Below are 22826 nucleotides of genomic sequence, written 5' to 3'. Positions count from 1 at the left end.
TGCTGCTGCTTTGCAATACTCTGGTTCGAAGCAGACATTAATTGGTTAAGGCTATCGAGTCTCTCGTTTATGGGCTGGAGCAGTTCCTTTAACATGGAGAAAACATCTCCTTCGTCAACTTTCGGACTTTGCCCGCCTCTCATAACTTTCGATCCTCTTCCACGGACGCCGGCCATTTTCAGCTTTGTTTATACTAAAGAGAGCCTTTTTCACTCTTCTTCAGCAAATGCAAATTTATCAGCAAAAAGAGCTAATTTGTTTACGTTTGGGAAACACTCCCGGCGCCGTTATAAGCGGGGGGGGGGGGGCGTAACTCACTTTTGGAATTTCTCCGCTTGTCTCGTCTCTGATTCATTGACGGTCTGGTCACAGACACCTCTTAATCATCGCTTCATTCGCTGACCTTCTTGCTTGTCCCAGCCGGCATTCAGCTATGCTCGGTAAAAACCGAGCCTCTCAGGGGGTGGATCAAATAGGGCAAAGGGAGCGCCTCAATTCTCCGGCATCGAGCCATCGAAGAGGTCGTCCCCCAAGCGCCCCCGACCTGGAGCCTCACAAAAACTGTGGTTGAGTGTGTCGAACTCTGCTGTCAAGTCTAGGAGTAACAGTAGCACCACCCCGCCTTGATCCACCTGCCTATGAAGATTGTCTGTGAGGGTGACCAGCGCTGTCTCCGTCCCGTGGCCAGGGTGGAAACTGGATTGGAATGGGTCTAGGGCCTATGTGTCCTCCAGGAAACTTTGTAACTTCTCTGCTACTGCTCTCTCAATTACCTTATCCAGAAACAAAAGGTTCAAGACTGGGCGGTAATTGGAAAGATCTAATGGATCCATCAATGGTTTATTTAAAAGCGGTATTACCGCTGCCTCTTTTAATCCACTGGATAGACCCCTGTACTAAGGGACAAATTGATAATATCTACTTGGGGATATTCCATCACCATCAGCGCATCTAATGAATCACCGGGAGGCATTGGATACCTCAGAACATTCTGGAAATCAATTGGATCCATTAGTCTCCGCGGGCGAGCATAAATTAGCTTGCCACCTAAACAGGGAAGGGCTGGGACCCTCAGCCAGGCCTTCATGGCATAATGATCTGACCATGGCACCCTTTCGGTAGCTATCAGATCAATATATGACAATCAGGTGCCTCTAGGAGGCTTTAAGCAGGGCATGGAAGTGATGTGTTACTGTTGTCTGTCCTTAGTATAGGTGTTGAAAAGGACATCTGCTCATACCAAAAAAGATCCATCATGGAGTGGATCTTTTTTGCTTTCCTCTCCTACTGCTTTCTCCCCCCCCCCCCACATCTGCTTTGTCCCAAGTTGAGTGGCCCTCAGGAACAGCGTAGAGGGATTAAGTGTTGATCTGCAGTGAGAGGAGAAAATTGGCAGAAATCACCACTCCCTCTTTTGAAGGTCTTACTGCCCTTTAGAACTGATGGTGGGATAGAAGCCACTACCTCTGCAAATGAAGATTCATTTAGTTAGCATAATTAATAGCCATTGACAGAACTATACTCTATAAATCTATCATCTTTTAAAGAAAGCTGTCTAAAGTTATTACCAGTTCTTGAAATTAATTTCACAAGTTAATTATTCCAAATAAAGTGAATTGGGAAACATTGTATTCTAATATCAGCAAGAAAAACATTTTGCAGTTTTATACTCCTTTACCCCCCCCCCCCCGGTCTCATTGGTACCAAAGAAGCAACATTGTCATTTTTGTCACTGGTTTGTCCCTTTTGCTTCAGGTCCCCCCTCCCCCCAATGTGTTTTGTTCTGTTTAGTAGTCCCAAAGGGAGCAAAACACATACGGAAAAGGGGGGGGGCATAGGTACCTCCACCAAGTGCTGCATGACAACAGAGAATTAACTAATCCAGTTTATGCAGCACCCACTTATGGATGTATCCACATATGACGTGGCATATCAATATCCTCTTTCCTGCTCCGCCACTTCGAACCTACATGCAGTCACATTTGTAAACACAACATCATGACATTATAGAAAATGGGAGACCTTGCATATTCCTGTCAGTGATCTATTTATTTATTTATTCAGCTTATTTATTCAGCTTATTTATTATTCAGCTATCCTTGCTGAGACTTAAGGCATATTATCAAGTACAGAAAGAGAAAAAAAGTAATCATATGGTATTGAATGAATGGTGTGATAGGTCTAGGTGTATAAAATAACATGACAATTAGGGTGTGCCCCCCCAAAAAATTCGGCCCATTCTGATTCGGCAGAATTGGGCAGAATCAATTTCAGCTGGCAGTAAGACTCCTGCATGTCAGTTTCGTCAGTAGGAGCCTATTGGGGAGTCTTTTGGCCAGCCAAATGTCAATTTCAACCCCATTATATCCTATGGGCCATTGAAGTCAATGGCGAACACATAGGGTATATTCTGGGGGCTGGAGGGGAGGGGGCTTGAGGGAGACTCCAAACTCGCAGGGTAGCTGCTGGGGCCTCTCCCCAAGATACCAACCAGGTTTCCAGAGCATTGGACCAGGGGGTCCAATTCTACGAGCCCCCAAACAGGTTGCCCCTATCCCCTCCATTGTTCTCTGTGGTGGGGAAAAATGTTACTTGGACCCCCTGGTCCAATGTTCTTCATAGGAGAGAGAATTGTGGGAATTGAATCTGTTCATGCACATTGCTCAAGTCTCATGGTATTGTGGCTGGACATGGTCCCTATTCAGTAATAAATACTTAATTATACAGAAAAGCAAATCTGTTCATAAAATTGCTGTGGGATATAAATTCCTTGCTTTTTGTGTTAATGCAGGTTATTCAGGTACCTCAAGGAAAATATAAAATCTTACCTACTGAACGGACAAAAGTTAGCCCTTATCCAGTGGCTCTTATCCCAGGCCAGTTTCAAGAGTACTACAAAAGGTATGGTAAAAGTAATGAGATAAGGTTGTGCTGAGAAATCTGCTTTCATTAGTAAAGTATAATTTGTAGAAATTGCAAATGGAACTTGACTTGAAACAAGAATTTAAAGGTATGAAATAGTCATGGTGCACTAGCTTGGCAAACAGAATTTATAAAGAGCATAATACCAGAGTGCTTCTATGCCAGATCAGATGCATGGTCCTGGATCCTTTTTTCAGCAACGGATGACATAAGAACATAAGAGAAGATCTGTTGGATCAGGCCAATGGCCCATACAGTCCTACACTCTGTGGCACACACAGCCCCATAGGTAGACGATATTTGGTAAGGGGGCACTGGGGGTCATGGGATCACCTTTGATGTCACAATAAATAAAATAGGAATAGGAGAGCGCTTTCCTAGCCCCTCCCCATCTGGGCATCTGCAGAGTGCATTCCCTCCCTACTGAACAACTGCTGCTGTCCCCAACCCCATCTTTTTCCAGTGCTTCCCTCCAATGATTCCATGCAGGATGCCAGCAGAAAGCCACATATATACCCTTTGTGGACTCTGGAAAACAGTTGTGCATCACAAATGTGAAAGGGGGGGGAGGAACAAAAGTTAAGAGAGGAAGGCCCAGTAAGAAGAGAGGAAGGCCCATGGATCAGAAGAAAGCTTTCCTCTCAGTGCAAGGTGGGGCTGCACCCAGTAAGTGGCAGTCCTCCCGAAATCAGCGGCTTCCTCGGTCAGCAAGTGCTTTGCACAAGATTCCCGAGGCTTTGTGGAAAATGTGCCCAAGCGCAAGACAGTCTTGGCACCCCATGCATGGACTGGATGAGATCAAAAAGGGCACCTTGCCCTGGCCAACTACACCAAACCACTACACCAAACTACCCACTGTGCCACCGCTCCCCTTGCCCTGGCCGATCCCCCCATTTAACAGAAGAAGCCACCAGACCTTCAGAGCTGGTGGGAGCAGCAGAAAGGCCTGAGCTGAGCACACCAGTAGAAGAGCCAGCGGGGGTGGCCCGCTCTCTGCTACCTCCACATGCGAGCAAGACCAGGGCAGGCCAGCTGGCTCTCTCCTCAGCTGCTCTGTGCATGGCTTGCTCCTGGAAGGGGTGTGGGGACCAAAAGAGGAGCGTGCAGGAATTTGGGGGGCGGCAATGGCGCCCTGTATGCTCCGTGTTAGCTACGGCCTTGGTCACAGTGTCCAAAACCAGGTGCCATCAGTTTAAATGCCTTAAACCTTACAGGCCTTTTTTAGTGCTCTCAATGACCTATTTTATACCTATTTGTACCTTTCCTAACCTGTGGTATACATTTTATCTGAAGGGATTATAGTTTATATCTCCAAGCTTCCCAAAGGCATTTGACCCTCCTTACCTTTTCTTTCAGTTTCTTCTTCCCAAGCCCCCTTATTTGAGAGAAGTTACCCCTTCTAAAGTTAAAAGTGGTTGTGTTGGTCTTTTTGGACAACTCACTATTTACATAAATGTTGAACCTAATAATGTTATGGTCAGTGTTCCCAACTGGTGCTCTCATATTTACATTTTTCACCAGGTCTTGAGCATTACTTATAACCAAGTCCAGGATTGTTTCTGTTCTGTGACTGTCTGCTTCATGGTACAGTCCTGAGAGTATCTAAAAACCCAATCTCTTTTTCCTGACTTGAACTCATATTGACCCAATCAATGTGTGGGTAATTAAAACCACCTATTATAACACAGATTTTTTTTACTACCTGCTTTCCTTAATTCTTTTGCTATTCTTAAATCATCCTCTAACCTTTGATGTGGTGGCTGCTAACAGACTCCCAGAGTTAAACTTCCTTTTGGGCACACTATTTCCACCCATAGCATTTCTGTAAGCAAATCAATTTCTCTTACATTCTCAATCTTACTGGACTGTATACCCCCTCTGACATACAGAGCCACTCCACCTCCGACCCGTCCCTCTGTATCCTTCCAATATAATTGATGCCTGATATAATTTATATATGATTTATATATAATTTATATATTGTTATTTATTTAATGTATAGACCACCCTCCCCTGAAGGGCTCAGGTTGGTGCACAGCATCCAGCAAATACATATAATCAATATTTAATATAGTTTAAACAGTTTAACAATACAATACATGCAGTAAAACTAATCCAGGTGGTATTTGATGCCAATTTTATATCCTTTCCTGTGAGGGCAAGGGGGGAGAGTAACAGAGGCCAGGCTCAATGGCAATTGGCAAACCGTTGCTGTCCTCAGCTATAGGCCTGGCAGAACATCTCTGTCTTAGAGGCCCTGTGGAACTATACCAAGTCTCTCAGGGCATGGATGTCACTAGGCAGAGAGTTCCACCAGGCCAGCGCCAGGGCCAAAAAGGCCCTGGCTCTGGTCAAGGACCGTTGGATGTCTTTCAGGCCAGGGATCATCAGGAGACTTTCCTCCCCAGAATGTAATGCTCTTCTGGGGGTATGCCAGGAGAGGTAGTTCTGAAGGTACGTTGGCCCCAGACTGTTTAACGCCTTAAAGGTTAATACCAGAACCTTGAACCTGATCTGGTATTCAACCTGCAGTCAGTGCAGCTGGCAAAGTACTGGTCAAATATGTGCTGTCAAAAGGGTCTCCATAAGGACCTGGGCCACTGCATTCTGGACCAGTTATAATTTCTGGGTCAGTCTCAAGGGTAGCCCAACATAGAGGGCTTTACAGTAGTCTAACCTGGACGTGACCGTTGCATTGATTACTGTAGCTAGGTCAGGGAAAGACAGGAAGGGGGCTAGTTGCCTGATCTGGTGCAACGTTTGTGATCTGGGCCTCCATTGATAGGGAGGCATCCAAGATCTCACCCAGGCTCTTGGCATTTGGCACTGGTGTTAAAGGTGCACTATCAAGAGCCAGGATATGGCACCCCACCCATGAGTCCCCCTGACCCAGCCTCTGTCTTCAATAGGTTCAGTCTCAGTTGGCTCTGTTTCAACCACAAAATCATAGCTTCCAGTCCCTCGGCCAGACTAGATGGAGTGGTGTCTGGCCATCCATCCATCAGATATAGCTGAGTGTCATCAAGATACTGATGATAACTCAGCCCGAAGGTCTGTGTCAGCTGGGGTTGGGGGAGTAGAGGAGAGAGAATTGTGGGAATTGGGGAGAGGCTCCAGCAGCTACCCTGCAAGTTTGGAGCCTCTCCCTCAAACCCCCTCCCCTCCAGCCTCAGAATATACCCTATGTTTTCACCATTGACTTCAATGGCCCATAGGATATAATGGGGCCAAATCATTGACTTCAATGGCCCATAGGATATAATGGGGCCAAATTGCCGCCGAGATTTGGCGGCAATTCAGCAGCAAGCCCATTCAGATCAGAGAATCTTAATTGGCCTGCAGCAGTCCAAAAGGGGTCCGAATGAGCCATTTTCGGGGGTGCATTCGGTTCGGACGAACTGAATGCACATCCCTAATGACAATGCAAGCAACAGTGTGAACATACAGTATAAGATATACAACAAACAATGCAATAGAACTAGGAATACAAACTGAATGCCAATACCGGTGCATTAGGACTAGGAATGCAAAATTAAATGATCATGTGACTAGCAAACTGCCCAGGCCAGCATAGTGCAAACAATGCAGACTGGAGGATTCCAAGAGTACAAGGTACCTGCTCCCATTGAAGGCACCCTTCTGAACTGTTCTGCCCCAACTGCCCTTCCTGAAAATTTCTGTTTTTGCACATTTTGCAGAATTATAGTACTGGGTGAGCCTTCCTTACCTCTTCAGGCAGGTTGTTCCACAAGGTGAGAGCCGCCACAGAGAATGTGTATGAGTGGGTAGTTGCAGTTGTTACCAGTTTGCATGGAGGAACCTTCAAAAGATTCTGTTCAGGCAACTGAATGCTTATGTTCCTTGACTGATTGGAAGGGGAGTTGGACAAGGCTATGAAAGGTAGTCACATGTCTCCCACTCTGTACAACGATCAGGCACATGGGTGAATGCTGAAGGGATTTCAGGCTCCTTTATACCACGTGAGGAGCCATCTGTATGTGGGCAATTTGCCTGTGGACTGAACTGAATCCTACAGGATTCCGTATGTAAAATAAGGAAATTCTAATGGCCAGTTTAAACAGAAGCTATATGTACCTCTCAAGCTTGTGGATCTTCTTACACAGCTTGCCCTTCAGATATTGCATCTCAGTTTTTCTGCATTCCTTGTAATGTTCAAAGCCAATTGCAGAATTCCATTGAAGAGGGCCTCTGTTGAATTTCCTGTTATTGAGTCAATCCAGTTCAGTTTTATGGCTTAACAAGATATCTTTATGCAAGCAAAGATTAAATGACTCCTCATAGTAATATTGTCGGGCACAGCTGAGAACACCGATCTTATGGTATATTCTGTAGAAGCAAGATAGACTTTTGCATGGAGGGCCCTTTGCATGAAAACCAACAAGGTTCCTGGTTCACTCACGAGAACAATACTGAAAATATCTAGTTATCCAATAATTTTTAATGAAGAAATACAAAAGATCACAAAGGAGTACTTATTCAGCATAAAATTTGGCAGTTAGACAAGCTAGTAATGCAATCCTGTGCAGAGCTGTTCCATTCTCTTTATTTCAATAGGTTTAGATTGGAGTAACTGTGTATAGATTGTATTGTTGATCTCTGTCTGCAACATAGGCAAATATTTGTAAAGGCTTAGCAGATCTGTGCTGTACAGACTTTTGTACTCCTGTATATAAAATTCTGTATGTAGTTATTATGGTTTCTTGCATTCAATTTTATTGTTATGAAGTGCTGAAAAATTGTTTTGACATGTTATTGAATCTCCAAGATTCCTGTTTATCAACAGATATGTATAACTATATTATGGCATTGAAAATGAGTACTGCTTAACTTTAGATATTCCCCAGATGAGCTCCGATATTTGCCGCTAAATACAGCTCTGTATGAGCCTCCTTTAGATCCAGAGCTACCTGCATTGGATAGTGATGGAGATTCTGATGATGTGGAAGAGAGAGGTGATGAAAAGCGTAAAATCAAAGGCAACTCGGTGAGCAAAACCTGAACTTTAGAAAAAATCTTTTTTCTTTTTACTTTTGATGGCTGACAGTGAGTCTCTGTCACACATAGATGACCCAAGTGGTGGCAATTTTTCTTACACACTTTTTCCTATTGAAAAGAGGGACAGATCAGCTCCTTGATTTTCTGGGGAGCCTGGGGTGAATGAAGCAGGGGAATGGGTAAAATATAGGTGGAAGGAAACTCTGGTTGACTTCAGCTAAACACAGGTGAGAGGCTGTTTGCAGAATTGACAGCAAATAACTACTTTTCCACTACTGTCACATCTGTTCAGGACCATCCACCAGAAGCTATTTGGAGTGGTGAAGTGGCTTCTTTTGGTAGAACCGCAGAATGACCAGTGAACTTTCAGCAGCTCACTGACTTATTTGCTTGCTACTTTTCAGATAAAATAATTTGCATCTGATCCAGCTTAGATTCCACCTTGAATTCAGTATAAGGGTGAGAGATGTCCAGAACATCTAGTCCTAATTCATGGAAGGAATTTTATGTTTGAAGAAGTATAGCCAAGTGTGCAACCCTTGCTTCTTGTCTTACCATGTCTAGTAGGGGAGGAATAACTGGTTGGATCAGGCAGTAATGAATGCCTTATTGCAAAAGGAGGTAGTCTTGGTTGTTCAGAAGGAACCTACAGGGCCACTCCCTGGACAGTATTTATTTATTTATTTGTTCAGTTTATACCCCGCCCTCCTCGCTGAGGCAGGCTCAGGGCGACACTAGCAATTTATCCAACTATCACTTGGTGGCAAGTTCAACTGAAAACTGGCAAATATAGAACATCAGGTGTAAACCGGTTGTATGTGCTCTACATACAGCCTGACATCCAGAGAGCTTTATGCAGTGCCAGGCATGAGGACTGCAGTTCTCCCTTTCCACTGCAGCATCTGTTCCTCAGGGCTGGAGTACTTTCTAGAGTTACATGCAGTGTTGTTCAGGGGCTGCAGCCAGGGTAAAGGGTGGAAATCAGTCAGATGTCTGGAAGTGCTTTCTGTGTGTATTGTGACTCTTGGGACTCCTCCTACACTTTCTGTAATATTATAAGTACAAACTTTGTACATGCTGTACAATTCATAGCAAACTTACAAGGTTGCATTGAAGAGAGGGCAAGTTGCCTTGGCAAGACATTGATCTCAGTGACTGCCTGATGGATTTAAACCTGGGTTCGCCACACCTGAATGTAACTCTTAACTGCTGAACTGCTTGTATTAAAACATATATCAACTTTCCCCTTCTTTATGTCTTAGTGGAATTTCACCTGGTTGTTTCAGAAATTACATTGCTTTGGCCTGTTCAGTATTGCATAAGGGTGAAGTGGTTGAGATGTTCTTGCTTGCGTTATTGTTGTTTTATGCCTGTTCATTGGTGTTTTAGGTTATCTCCCAAAGAGTACAGAATTCAGATCAACAAATCATTAGCCATTAAATAATAGACTAGGGGTATTGAAATGCTCAGCCAGTGACTTCTGCTCCTCTGTCATTTGAGTAAGGGCTCAGTCAGTATGACCTTGCACCATGGTCATAGCCTCATAAATGTGATCCCCCCCGGCAGATCATCAGTGTGTAGGATCAGACTAGTATTGCTTTAATTGGAGACCTCAGTGCTAAAGAAAAGTTCTGTCCCTCCTCTTGAAAGAGAAAGAAGGGATGGTCCTTCTTCTGATCTTTTAACTGGTTTTGAAATTTTGAAAGAGCTTCTTTCGTTGCGAGCCACAAACAAACAAATGAAATCATGTGGGATTTTTGTTGTTGTTGTAGGACAACTCATCTGGCAACGTATCTGAAGGAGAATGTGCCCCTGAAAACCAGGAGGAATCATTTCAGGGAAGACAAAAAACGAGGGAGAAGAACTCTACTCCAAGAAAAGAAGGCTCCAAACGTTCTGTATCCAAATCAGTTCCTGGGTACAAGGTAGAAGAAAAAAGCCCCTGACTCAGCTTCTTTACTGACCAGCCTCTCTCCCTGAAACATTTAACTTTGTTTTTCAAAAATATGGAACTTCTGCTTACTATACTTGACTAGCTGCTCTTCTTTTGTGCATTCCTGTTTGCTTCCTTACTTCCTGTGGCTTTATTTTACTTGGGGCCTTACTGTTTGTTACCCTGGCTGTGGAGTTGCTTCTGTTTTCTGTACCTAATTGGTTCCTAAGCAATTGCAGCATGAAACTCCATTATAAGGAGGATTTTCTCATTTTTGAAGTAGGTGGGAAGGTGTTTTTGCTCTGCTCCAGCAGCTAAATGGTTACATTATCAAGTATAAATTTTAAAATAGTGTGCTTGCCAGTGTGACAGTCTATCACTGTAAAATGCAGCTAAAATGTTGCATATATTCTTCAACATGTTTTTCATCTGGAAAGAGGTGACTGAGTAGAACATGATTTAGTAGTATATTCTTAAGAGGATTCCCTCTGTACGTAAGCTAATTTGGAGAAGCATTACAATGTTGTGTTTAACCAAAAATTCAATTAGCATAACAGGGATTGTACTTTTTCATCCATACCTGTACTTTTTAATCCATACCCCTTACATGCAATGAAATAAGGAGCTGGTCTTGGATTCATGTCTTTCTCTCCACCATTAATCCTTTATTGTATGAAGCAGGCTACACCTGGCGGAAGATTCTGTCATTTATTCAAACATGGGCTCTCTGTGATCTTGCAGCATAGAATCCATGATACAGGAATCCCAGACGTTTGCAGTTTAGAAAGAGATTTCATATTACAGGGTTGGGGAAGGTCCCTGATTTCAGTGTGTAGTCTCTTGGTCTGCCTGTCATCTTGTGTTAAATTCCATTCTGAAATGATGGAAACAGAGAATGAGTCCAAGATTGCATCTTTCACCACACTTACTGCTGTAGTGTGGGGGAATGTAAGATCTGAACAAGCCCCAGAGCTCTCTGACCTAGAAGAAGACTTGCATTGTAAACAGTGATTATTACATCTAGTGTTTAATCATCAGCATTACTGATGAATTTCCATTTAGGATTAAGTGTACTTTCATGTGTCAGTGGAATTAATCTTTCATTTTGAGAGTTAAGGGAAATAAGAAGCAATAACTCAATAGCTTCCATTGAAAATAGTGAAATGTTTGCTTTATATTGCAGTTGAAGAAGGTATTAGAAAGTTTACGGATAGAAGGTTAAGAAAAGTAATTTTGAATTGCCAAAAAGATGATCAAATAATGTTGCGTTTGTGAGGTTTTGCAGCAAAAGTAATTTTAAAGTTTAGTAACACACTATCAAACTGCAAAATGTATATGTTGACTGATTTTATATCATTCTAAATAAGCAGTCCCTTTCAGTTAAGATTGTGCAGCTTTGATCAAAAAGGCTTCCAGGAATACTGTTTAACTGCATAAACACATATTTTCAGAGTATGTTACAAACATGCTAAACTTTAGTTATATCTTTTTCAGGAATTATTTTTAAATGAAGCAAATAGAGATTTTAAACTTTTGCAAAACACATCTATTTTTACATATTAGCATTGAAAAAAATGTTTATCTTATTGTCCAAACATATGCCAATAATATGGTGGTTGACAGAATCCAAAGATGATGCTTCAGAGGAGACATTGTAGCATTTTGGAACTTTACAAATTATGTGAACAAAGATAACAAAATACATGTTTAGCTAGTCCATTGCCTTGATGGCACAGCACCAAGGACAGATTAGTAAGGCTCTTGTCTGCTAACTTTGGAGCTGTATAGTTCTTGGATTTTAATATGGATCTGAGTTTGTGCTGACCATCAGTTCAAAACCATTTTCAGTAACTTTGGGAATGATCCATTGTGAAGTGTTCCTGTGGGCAGCCTCCCTCTGAAATGAATTTTACTATGTTCTTGTGCCTCTGCACTTCAGTGGGACTGGTACAGGAAAGCTTCCAAGAGGATTGGGCCCCAATAGCGTAAGCTGCTTGCAAAACCTATTGGTGCCAACTGTGTTGCTACTCTGTGTTGCTACCTATGGCACTTAAGTTGAATGAAGAATAACTTTCACCTCAGAACACTTCTGCTTTATGCAAAATCAGAGTGGTTTTAAATACATTCACTACATGGAATTGATTAGACATGGAGATTTTATCATCTGTCTATAGCAGGTATTGATATACCGTGTGTCTACATATTAAGACACTTTTAAGTCTGTAAATGGGACTTTAATGGTTGTCCCCAGGAACTCTTAATATTTATAATAGCTTTATTATACAGCATTCACTAGTGCACCTGTATATCATCACATACTAGCTTTTAGATCATAATATTCATAAAACTGAAATTCAAGGGTAAGAGGAGTTTGGACATGCATGCATACTTTTAATAGTCCACAGAATGTGAGTGTTACAGTATTTCATATTTATTTCTGCTTTTAAACAGGCACATCAGTGTATTTTATTACACTTTTGATCTTTTCTCCTCTTGTTCCTCAGTTGCCATTCTCTTGCTTTTCATTGATGAAGGACTGACAGTTTACAAGCAGTATTTTGTTCATAAAGTTAGGGATATTTGTGTGAAGCAAGAAACGGGGGTGAAATCTTGACATCATCCCACTTCTCTTTTCATTTCCCTCATTACAGAATCTCTTATGCTTCACATTTAGTTGCTATGAAAACAAGAAAGGGATCTTTTTTGGCACTGTGATCTAAGAAAACACGGTATACTTATTTAGCATTTTTAGGTATTTTGGCATTTAGCTATAACCCTGAACCCAGGCTGCTTAAGTACCATCGTCCAGTAGAATTTGAGCAGCCTGCATGATGGATTGTAGCTGAATTTTGAGAGCAACAGGATGGAAGCAGTACCCTAGTCAGTGTTTTTCAGAGTTCCTGTAAAACTATTTTTATTTCTTTCTAGTAACACTTGAATTGTTTTGAAATGTGAACAGGCTTTCCTTTGTATTACACTTTTTGTAGGAATGCGTTTCTGTGTTTTTGGAGGCTCTTCTAATTGGTATGCAGTGACTATTTCACTTTAAAGTTTGTGGAGCTTGGACTAGAGGGAAACTTTATCAATAAATGCTCCAACCTCAATGTTTGTTAGCATTTAGATGGGGTATCAAAATGTTAACTACACATACCACAGCACAGGTACAGTAACTCAAATGTAGTTTTGTTTTTGGGGTGATAGGGAGTTTGCTGCTGTATGGTATGGCAGTAGAATATACATATGGCAAGAGAATTAGAGAAGTGCACTTGCTGTTTTATTTTATTTTGATATAGCTTATTAAAACACAATAAAAACCTGACTCGTAGAATGTAGCAGTAACAAGAGGGTGAACGCTGCAGGAATGAAGTTTGATCCTTTTGTTGGGAGGAGCAGGGTATAAAAATGGTATACATGTAGGAGTAGAATAGCTAATAGTACCATTTTATATGTATGTTTTCACGTCCATGATATTTATTATTTTGTAGAGACATTTGTGAATGTTAGACTTCTTTCATCATTTGGTTATATTTATGTATAAAACAGGTGGAATATGCTTTCTAAAAAAATAAATAAGCAAAAAATTATTCATGAATGCCTCTGTCATCTTTTGAAAAGGGAGATGTACATACATGCCTTGTTGGGTATTTGTTTAAAAAACAAACTATGGAGGCCAAACAAGTTAACATACCCCAAAATCACAGGGATGGATTTTTAAAATAAAGTCAAAATCAGGCTAACCCGTATGAAAATTCTAAAGACAGTAGTTCTTGTAATTATTGGAAGTATGTGGCTAACAGCATCTTTAGATGGAAATTGTTTTTAAAAACAATGTAATGACTTTTTCACTAAATCTTATTGGAAGTATGTGGCTAACAGCATCTTGTTTTTAAAACCAATGTAATGACATTTTCACTAAACTTTTTTAGTTAATACCATTTTGAGTTGAAACAAATTTTATTTTTTTTATCCATTTGGTAAGTGTGGTTTTGCAGTTAAGAAATATTGATTACTTAGCAGTATATCAGCTCTCTCAGAAGCCCAAAAATATCCCTGCCAAGAATGTGTATTTGAGTTCAGGACGGGAATATCTCATTGTCTGGGTGTTTGGAGGGCCAGCATGTGGGACCATCCCATGTTAGTTCAAAGCCGTTCCTCCTTTCCTTGTTGGCCTTGCACAGTTCTTCTTGCTCATACCTCTTACTCTTTCAAAGTTGAGATGTGTTTAGATGTTATGTTGGGTACTCGATAAACAGAGGCTTTTCTGCCAAGAAGAGACCTGTAGGTACTATGTCACGCATTAGTCTATACTATGTAGCCAATTTCCAATACCTAATTATCCAGACTCGCTTAGAAATTCCAGCTCTGCAAACATAAGTGGCTCCAGGTTTTCAAGTACTGATATGATGTTGCTGTACAAAGATGACCTGCAACTTTCCCTGGCCCACGTAAAGAACAGTGTTGATAGCTATCTTGTACAAGCATGGAATTCGGATGCTTGTACCAAATTACATCACTTTTATTAGCTGAAACCCAGTTTAATGTATCATTATCCAGCAAAAGAACTTCATGGCTTTAAAAAAAAATTGACACAAAAAGGGAAAGCAACTTATTAGTCTTATCAGATGCACTCAATGTTCATTATAAAAATCTAGTATAGATGAATTTTCTGCAGTATTTCTTTATGAATATCACTGTAAATCAGAAACATCATTGTAAATAATTCACTCATCTATCGATAAGCTATTTTAGGTGATTTGCATTGCTTTAATATAATAGTAATTCAAACACTTGGTCGGTGGTACTTGTGAAGGAGAAAAAAGCAGGTAGTTATAGCCATATAATATACATTTTATTCAAATTTAAGTTCTTTAATTGGGAAATATGCTGTAAACTACCTGGAGGACTTTATGGGTGGTTGGATCCTAGGGTCTGTTTCCACAGAGATAAGACTAAGGCCAGTAGGTAGGGGGATAGTTTTCTCTAATTCACCCCCTTTCAATGTAGCCTAGTAAAGCACACTCAGCGCTGTTCTGAGGATCCCTGGAACACCAGTGGCATTATTTAGGAGGCAAGTGGACTGTGGGAGTGGGAAATTTCCATTCTGGGAGCTGAGCTTCATTCCTAAATTATTTGGAGTATATTTTCTATATTATACAAGTGGTTCACTTTGCATTTGCTTTAAGTATTATGATTGTTTTTATTCCAAATAGCTCTAATCAGTGCAGTCTCTTTAATCGTTCCCTTTGATCAACATCATACAGAGAATTCATTAATTTTACAGACGTTAAAATGAGATTTTGAAAAAAAAATGCCTGTATCAGTTCTTCTGGAATGAATTTATAGCCCTCTTCTACCCTTCCAGCCAAAGGCCATTCCAAATGCTATATGTGGAATTTGTCTGAAGGGTAAGGAGTCCAACAAGAAAGGGAAGGCCGAAGCCCTAATACACTGCTCCCAGTGTGAAAACAGTGGTAAGTAAAAAAATGCTATAAGCATTGCTCTAAAGTGACAAACTAATTGGGGGGGGGGAAGATACTCAAAATAACATGCAAACTTAAAAAATCAGAATTTTTTTTGCAGTGTTTTGTGATTACTACAGCGTACCTGATACACTTAAAGGAATTTTACATTTCATAAAATGAACCATTTAATTAGTTTTCTTAGAGACTTCTTTGACCATTCTAGTAATGATGCCGGTTTTTATCTAGGCCACCCCACCTGTCTGGATATGTCTGCAGAGCTTGTTGCCATAATTAAGACGTACCCTTGGCAATGTATGGAGTGTAAAGCATGCATTATATGTGGACAGCCTCATCATGAGGAAGAAATGATGTTCTGTGATGTGTGTGACCGTGGCTATCATACGTTTTGTGTGGGGCTTGGTGCTATACCCTCAGGTAAGTTACTTTTCTTTTTTTTAAATATCAGTACCTTGATTTTGTGATTTTATAAAACTGACAACTATTTTGTGTGTCATTTTATATCTTGTTCATTAAGAAATCGCTATACACAAGATTTCCTTAGACATTTTATTTACTTTCACAATTCATAAAGAACGGAGGATTGACTGTAAGGTTGCAAAGAACATATAGAAATATAGAAGAGTACATGATAAACTTTGAGAACCTTCCACAGCATTTGCAGCACTGCTTTCCTGCATAAGCAAACAAAGAGGTGTAAGGCAGTATCTGAAATGTCAGTTGTAGTGGGAGAATAGATGTAATGAGACTGGATGCTTATATTTTCCTATACTGAATTATTCTGGAAGAATTATGCAGTGTTCAGTTGAGGTGACCTCTGCCCATCTCTTTTAGTGTTATTTTAATGTGTGTAATAGCTTCACAAATTTAAATTCTATAAACTCCTTGAGGCTTTTGAGGAAGCAGAAGTCTAATAAACCAACTATGGTTGAATATGGGGGATGATTAATCAGCTGTTGCTAGAACCATTCTGTTTTAATAGTGGATTTTTTGACTATTCGGGACTATAATTATACTAAAGCAGCATTTCTCACCATTGGAACAAATCAGTCTCCCTTTGTCTCGTTTACTGTTCTGTTGTATAGAGAAAATCTGAGTAAATTTGCCTAACAGGGTATGACAGTACTCCATTCGAAACTTCAAGCAGCTCACTACTGCCCTTCCTTCCTTTATAATTTATTTGTGGAATGAGTAGCTGCTTGAATCCCAATTAATTCACAGTGCTGGGAAATGGATATGGAATTCCTTTGGGATTAAGTGCACCAATGAAGCACTGCTTTGCACTGTTCAGATGGTACACTGTCATATAGCCCCTTTCATATCTATCACTATTACCATAAGAACTGTTTGGTGAAGGAGACATCTTTCTTCCATTATGGATAGGTATGGCATTTGTATGTAGCTCTAATTTCCTGTAGCTTGTCTCTGAATTTCATGGCATTAAAAAAAACTGTCCAGTCCAATCCTAAAAATGTTTGTGCTTGGAAATAAATCCCATGGAATGAAATGGGTTGTTTTCCTAAGAAAGCATAAATAGAATTGCAGCCTTTTATTGGAGCCTTTGTATAGTATCAGATGTTTAGTCTGGTTTTAACTGGCATCTCTGATTTTGTAGGTCGCTGGATTTGTGACTGTTGTGAAAGGCAGCCCCCAATTCCCAGGGGTAGAGGAAGAAGAGGGAAGAACAGTAAAGAAGGCTAAACTCAGTACCTTATATGTAAAACTGCACAAAGCTAGGAGCTAAATTTGGTGCTATTTAACTTACCACTCTGTATAAGGAAAAATACCACTCAAATGTTTTTCACCAAATAAAAATTTAAGTTTTAAAGATGGGGGAAGATGCTTGTAATAGAAAGCAGTGGGGGAAGATGCTTGTAATAGAAAGCAGTGGGTGAACACTAGGTGTCTAGTCTATAAATGCAACTTGTCAAAAGTGTGTTGCATGTATCTCTACTGCCCAGCAGTTATTTCTACAGAGAAACAGCTCTTCTTTGTTCTACATCTCAGTCAAAGTAAATGAAAAGATTGAATTACCAGCAAGCAATTACTGTTATTTCACTTACTATCATGGCAGCTCCTGAAATTTTGCTCCCAAGGGCCATAAAGCACTACAAGCCTCTTGGAGCAAAGTCGGTGCTCATGGAGCCAAGTACTAGATGTGGTGGAAGTAATCATATGTCTGATATACCCATCTATAAACTAGGAGAAAATCAGGGGGTGGAGATGTTATCAACCTGAACACATGAGAGAAGGGCTTCAACTCTTCCCCATTATAATTACCTGAGTTTGGATACTCTGTTCTTCATCTCTGGCACTAAAACTGGCAATGAACCAGTTATAGACAAGCTAAATTTGGTGCTATTTAACTTACCACTCTGTAAGACCACTTAGTTTATACATGAATGGGGCAGATATGTGAAAAACACATTTTTACACAGTGAAGTCCACCTTGGCCGTCTTAAGTACAGATATAAAATTACAGTAAGAAATAAAGGACCCAGTTACCTTTCTTGGGCAGCAGCAATATCAGCAACTAAGCTGAGTGTCAGTAACATAAAATATCTATATGGTTAAGAGTTTGATCGGGGGGAAAAGGCTGCACTAGAGCAGAAGTTCTGCATGCTGAAATCTATGGTAAGTAAGCATTACCTTGGATTAGTCTGGCACTCACTGAGAGTAAGTATTTGTCTTCAAGTGTACTTCCATTACCCTAGTGATTTTGCAACTTTAGACTCCTTCCACATCGTGTAATGGCCAAGAGCATTCACACAAACCACTCATCTCTGGTGTTGGTGCACACACAACTCCTGCACTTGCAAAGATAATTCCCCTATTTATGTTACAGAACGTTTACTGGCAAATGATTCAAACATGCACAAGCCCAATTAAACAATGTTTAAGTTCCAGTGATTACCTGCTCATAGTATAGCCACTGGAAAGAACAAGTATATGGCTACATTTGAAACATGAAATGTTCAACTTGCAGTCTCCCATTCCTAAAACTTTAAAAATTGTATACAGAAAATAAATTTTATTCAAAGTCACAGTGAACTGCAATTTTCATAATTGACACTGCTCGGTTACAGGGAATATGTACAAATACTGTGCATGCTGCAGCATATTAACAATAAAAAATTATATATGGCTTTATTTTCCCATCCTCAACATAGAAAGTGTTAGTACTAATCTCACATAAAAGTGTTTATTTGATTTCAGGTGACTACCTGTAACTAGCTTAGTCATAAAGCCAAAAAAGGATTTCAGCTATTATTTTTAGTATTGCAATCAGTATAGTCCAGAAGACTGATTCTTCATCCTGAGACTCATCTTCTGTTGAATGAAATTGCTTCAGGTTTATCTCCATGTCTTCTGGATTGTAAGAGCCCGCATCCAATGGATATTTGACAGCTGTCTGATCGTAGTATACTTTCATTTCAAATTCACTTTCCAGGTGATAGGGATGACCATAAATTCCAATTCCTACTGGGCGGTGAAAGTGTTCTGGCACATGAACCACATCTTGGCCACAAGTTACAGATTGTAATTCATAATCATCAAAACTGGGGTGAAGGGTCTTATCAGATACATACAAGTCTGCATCACCCTTTAAACTGTGCATTTGAAGCACTATCTTCCCTTCATGATTTAATCTCAAGTAACTATAATTTCCAGCACCAATCTGACCTTGAACCACATGAAGGAGAAGCCATTCTTCGGGTACATCCTCTTCTTCATTGTAAGTGCTTGTCATTAGAAGTCCTTGACAAGCAAGTAGCATCACTAGTACATTCTTCCAGTGAGCTGCCATGGTACCTGTGGTGGACATATTATTTCAGGTCATTCTATAGCTAATTTTAAAAAATAAGTGGTTGAAAAAGTGGAAAAGCAGTGAACATATGCAGTATCATTTAATTAGCTACAGTCAGTTTTGTTTTTCTTGGCAATTGTTACTATGTCTGAGTAACTTGACGTACACTAATGTAAAACCTTTAACAGTAAATATTCAGCAAAGAAGAAGTCCAAGGGGCACCAATGTAAAGCACTAGGAGTGCCATCCTATGCGTGTTTACTCAGAAATAAGTCCAGTTTTAATCAGTAGGGTTTACTTCCAGGTAAGCATTCACAGGATTGCAGCCTTAGTGAGCTTGACCTAATTCTTGGTCTTAAATATGAAACATATGAAGGTAAAAAATCCTTTAGTAAAAGAGATGATCCTTTCAGTGCAAATGCTTTCCTAAAAAAAGATACAATACAGTTTTGGTTAAACAAAATGAAGTCCAGTAACATGTTAAGTTCCAGCAAAATTTTTCGGATTATACATTTTCATGAGTCAGCTCACTTTGGTACAAATAGGGATGGAGATCTGTCAGCTCCTATAACCTTTCATTAAGAATTATTTAAGTTAACTTTAATATAAAAAATTGGCCTGCTTCTTGATATAGTATGCATTCTGCAAATGCCAGTATGCAGTGTAAAACTTACCAGTATAGTTGTCTGGTGGCAAAACTGAAAACTTCATGGAGACCCAATTGTTAGAAATGGACACATTTTGTTTTACTGTCCATTAGAATCATAACATGATGGTGTTGTCCCTGAATAGTATTTAGGTAGTTCTTAAGTGGGTCACCTGAACTGGAAAAGGTAGTTACAAACTTCTGGGCAGGTGGATGAAGAGATACTTGTTAGAAACTGACAATTTTATCTGGCCATTTGTTTCTAACGAAATGTTATTTCTGATAGCTGTAAGGTCACAAATAGCATTAAGTCTGGCTACATTTTAGAAACAACAAAAATGTTTTAACAGAAGTGATAAGAGATTTATAATATGTGAAGGATGACTGACTAAGCTATATCATCCCAAGGTTGGACACACACATTTTCTGTGGAAGTACGGTAAGAGCTATTAATTCAACCACCATGCTCATCCTTATTATGGTAACTGCATATTTTTTGTACAATTAAAATGTTTAGATCCTGCTTTTAAAATAGACTCAGGCCAACTTAATAGGAATGTATGTGCCAAGATAAAATTGATTAAAATACAAGAAAAAACATTCAGCCAGCTATAAAACTCAACAAATTCAACATCAGTACTTTCAGCATAAAAAATTGTAGCTTTTCCTCAGTCTTACAGATGTGAAGATGTTACATAGTGTTTTTATATGCTAATGTATTTTAATGATGAGCATGGGCACATCCACAAAATATGAATCTGTATATGACACAAATTTTCTCTGAAGCAAGGCCAGTCTTAAATAATTCGGTCATAAGGACATCATATATCTTATTCCTGTAAGTCATTTCTGATGGCAAGAACTGTCCCCATATTCACAGCGATTCCCTGCGTGTGAAGAGCAATATAGCAGTACAGGATAATTAGGTTTGGCGTCTGGATCATGGATTGCAATGGACAATCTAGCCAATATAAACATTCCTTCAGACTACTTAGTGTACACACACACACACCCCGCAGTAAGTAAAATCACCAACCCGTGTATCAAGAGCAGTAGAAAACCTTGGGGACGCTGAAGGGAGTTTAAAAAAAACAACAAAAAACCCAAAGGCTACAGCTATACTGTAGCAAGGAACAGGAACAATGTATGTTTTCCTTCAAAATGAACTGTACATTCAACCATTTTACTTGGAGGGCAGAATCTGCACCCAAAGCTGTTTGAATTTGGAGCCAAGCAGAAAACCTGAAGGCACTCGGGACCCTTCTAGCTGAAGTCGCGGAGGCAGCGCCTTAGGAGGAGACTTCGACTACACGAGACCGCCTGGTTCCCAACACAAGCGATGCAGCAGCTGTCAATTGGGGGGGGGGGGGGCGCAGGCGGACATATTTCTTTCCAGGCCTCTTAACTTTCCGGAACAGTTGATATCCTGTCTGCCCATCTCTTTTCTCACTATCCTGTCTAGTGTGAGCTGCAGCTGAGGCAAACGCTTTCCAGGTGTGAGTCAACGCATAGCCACTGAAGAGAGTTTAAATCGTCTTTATTTCGCTTCACATGCATTCAGTAGATCATTTACTCACAGTGGAGCTGAAAGCTGGATAGAGCGTTACATCTTTCAGATCTAGGTCAATCCTATGGCAAAAGGAGACGGGCTTCCCCTCTCCTTGCAGTAAGGGTTGATGGACACAGAAACGGAAAAGAACAATAAAACTCCTATCTTTTTGCCTCTGAGCTCAGGAAATTACTCTTAAGGAGCCAGTCAGAGGGAAGCTTCTGGGACCCCTAACTGTGAACTCCAATTCCCAGGTGTAACTACTCTTAAAGGCACATTAACGCTGGCTGGGGGCAGCACAGTTGAGGACTCACCAAGAGAAAGAGGGAAGCGTTTCACCCTCCGAGCGCCCTATAAAGGCTGAGTCGGAGCAACTGCTCAAGGTAAAACAGATCCGAATTTCCGAGAGAGGCAGGCGAGTCAGCCTGTTTGCATTAAAAGTAAACTGGAGTCGTGTGACAGTTTGAAGACTAACACGATTTTGGCGCAGGACGCGCTTTCGTGGATTAGAGCCCAGTTCTTCAACTGCAATCGGTATCTAGAAGGCGACTCTAGTCTGCAGTTGCTTGCGCCAGGGTAAAACTTTATTCGTCTTCAAGGTGCCGCAAGACTCCACTTTATTTTTAATGCCAACCAAGGTTCCTAGTTTGCTGGACTCGCTTGGCCTCCGTTTCGGCCTCCCCACCGCTCGCCCCCAACCGTGCGCTTCCGCCTTCCCATTCGAGCCCTCGCTCACCCGCCTGCCACCATCGGGGAGGCCGCCAGAACCTCCTGACAGCCAGAAAGCCAAAACACAGCCGCTCACGCCTGCGACAGCGAGACTCAGCACGTATCGCGAGACGTGGGAGCTCCCCCCCCCCCTTACGATTCCGCTGGGACTGGCCTTCCCGTGCACGAGGGAGGGGGCAGAACGGTGCCGGCGGGAGAAAGTGTCTGGAAGTGTTTCCATGGCAGTAGGGCACGGCAGCCCCGTTGTCCCTGCGATCTGCCCAAAGATTGGCTCAATCCTGTGTGACGTTGACCTCGGCTGCAGGATTTGCAGTTGGGTGTTAAACTCGGAAAGTGAATTCTTCTCCCTCGATCCTCATGATACCGCTTGTAATTTTTTTTTAAAGCCTCAAGCAGACTGCAGACGCCAAACTCTCGGGTTAGCGTGAGCAGCGCTAAAGAACTGGAAACTTCTGTAGCTCATGTGCTTAATGAAATGATTAACAAATTTGTTTTTCTGTGCTTTTTCTCTGCACTCAAAGGATGTGTGCCTAGGAAGGACCCGCTCAAGCTGTAGTATATGGAACCTGCCTCTTTAAGAGACAGGCTTAGGTCCTAAATGGAACGCCTTCTCTTCACACGAATGGGTGTGTCTTCTGGAATATATTTAGACTAGAGTTGTTGGTAGTTAGGATTCCAGCCCTTGTTAAGTCTCAGTTGTTTCCTGCCTTGCTGTTCCATACATTAAAGAAGGTTTTTGAAGA

General features: G+C 40.9%; 2 protein-coding genes across 4 annotated transcripts in view; one reads left to right on the top strand and one right to left on the bottom strand.

The window, feature by feature from the left end:
• The window catches only part of PHF10 (PHD finger protein 10), a 31132-nt gene extending 13325 nt beyond the window's left edge, over window positions 1-17807 (top strand). For both annotated transcript variants that reach the window (XM_015415406.1, XM_015415404.1), the window contains exons 8-12: window positions 7777-7927; window positions 9711-9863; window positions 15234-15342; window positions 15580-15768; window positions 16967-17807. In XM_015415406.1, the coding sequence (XP_015270892.1) occupies window positions 7777-7927; window positions 9711-9863; window positions 15234-15342; window positions 15580-15768; window positions 16967-17052 (688 nt within the window). In that variant the 3' untranslated portion in view covers window positions 17053-17807. The remainder of the gene's footprint in view (window positions 1-7776; window positions 7928-9710; window positions 9864-15233; window positions 15343-15579; window positions 15769-16966) is intronic.
• Window positions 17808-17899: 92 nt separating this feature from the next.
• Window positions 17900-22168, bottom strand: LOC107113988 (chromosome unknown open reading frame, human C6orf120). Of its 2 annotated transcripts, none has more exons than XM_015415403.1 (2): window positions 21669-22168; window positions 17900-19164 (listed from the first exon to the last, which is right to left on the bottom strand). In XM_015415403.1, exon 2 carries the CDS (start codon window positions 19157-19159, stop codon window positions 18587-18589), a length of 573 nt encoding a protein of 190 aa, XP_015270889.1. In that variant the 5' UTR covers window positions 19160-19164; window positions 21669-22168; the 3' UTR covers window positions 17900-18586. The 2 variants fall into 2 exon arrangements, with proteins under 2 accessions (XP_015270889.1, XP_015270888.1); XM_015415402.1 differs by having other exon boundaries at window positions 22091-22168.
• Window positions 22169-22826: the final 658 nt, after the last annotated feature.

The sequence above is a fragment of the Gekko japonicus genome, unplaced genomic scaffold, assembly GCF_001447785.1.
Source record: "Gekko japonicus isolate JY-2015 unplaced genomic scaffold, Gekko_japonicus_V1.1 scaffold1194, whole genome shotgun sequence".
Classification (NCBI taxonomy): domain Eukaryota; kingdom Metazoa; phylum Chordata; class Lepidosauria; order Squamata; family Gekkonidae; genus Gekko; species Gekko japonicus.
This window is presented reverse-complemented; position numbering and strand designations above follow the sequence as displayed.

Coding starts and splice junctions, on each gene's coding strand:
- LOC107113988 (XM_015415403.1), bottom strand. CDS start 19,159: ATGGCAGCTCACTGGAAGAATGTACTAGTGATGCTACTTGCTTGTCAA.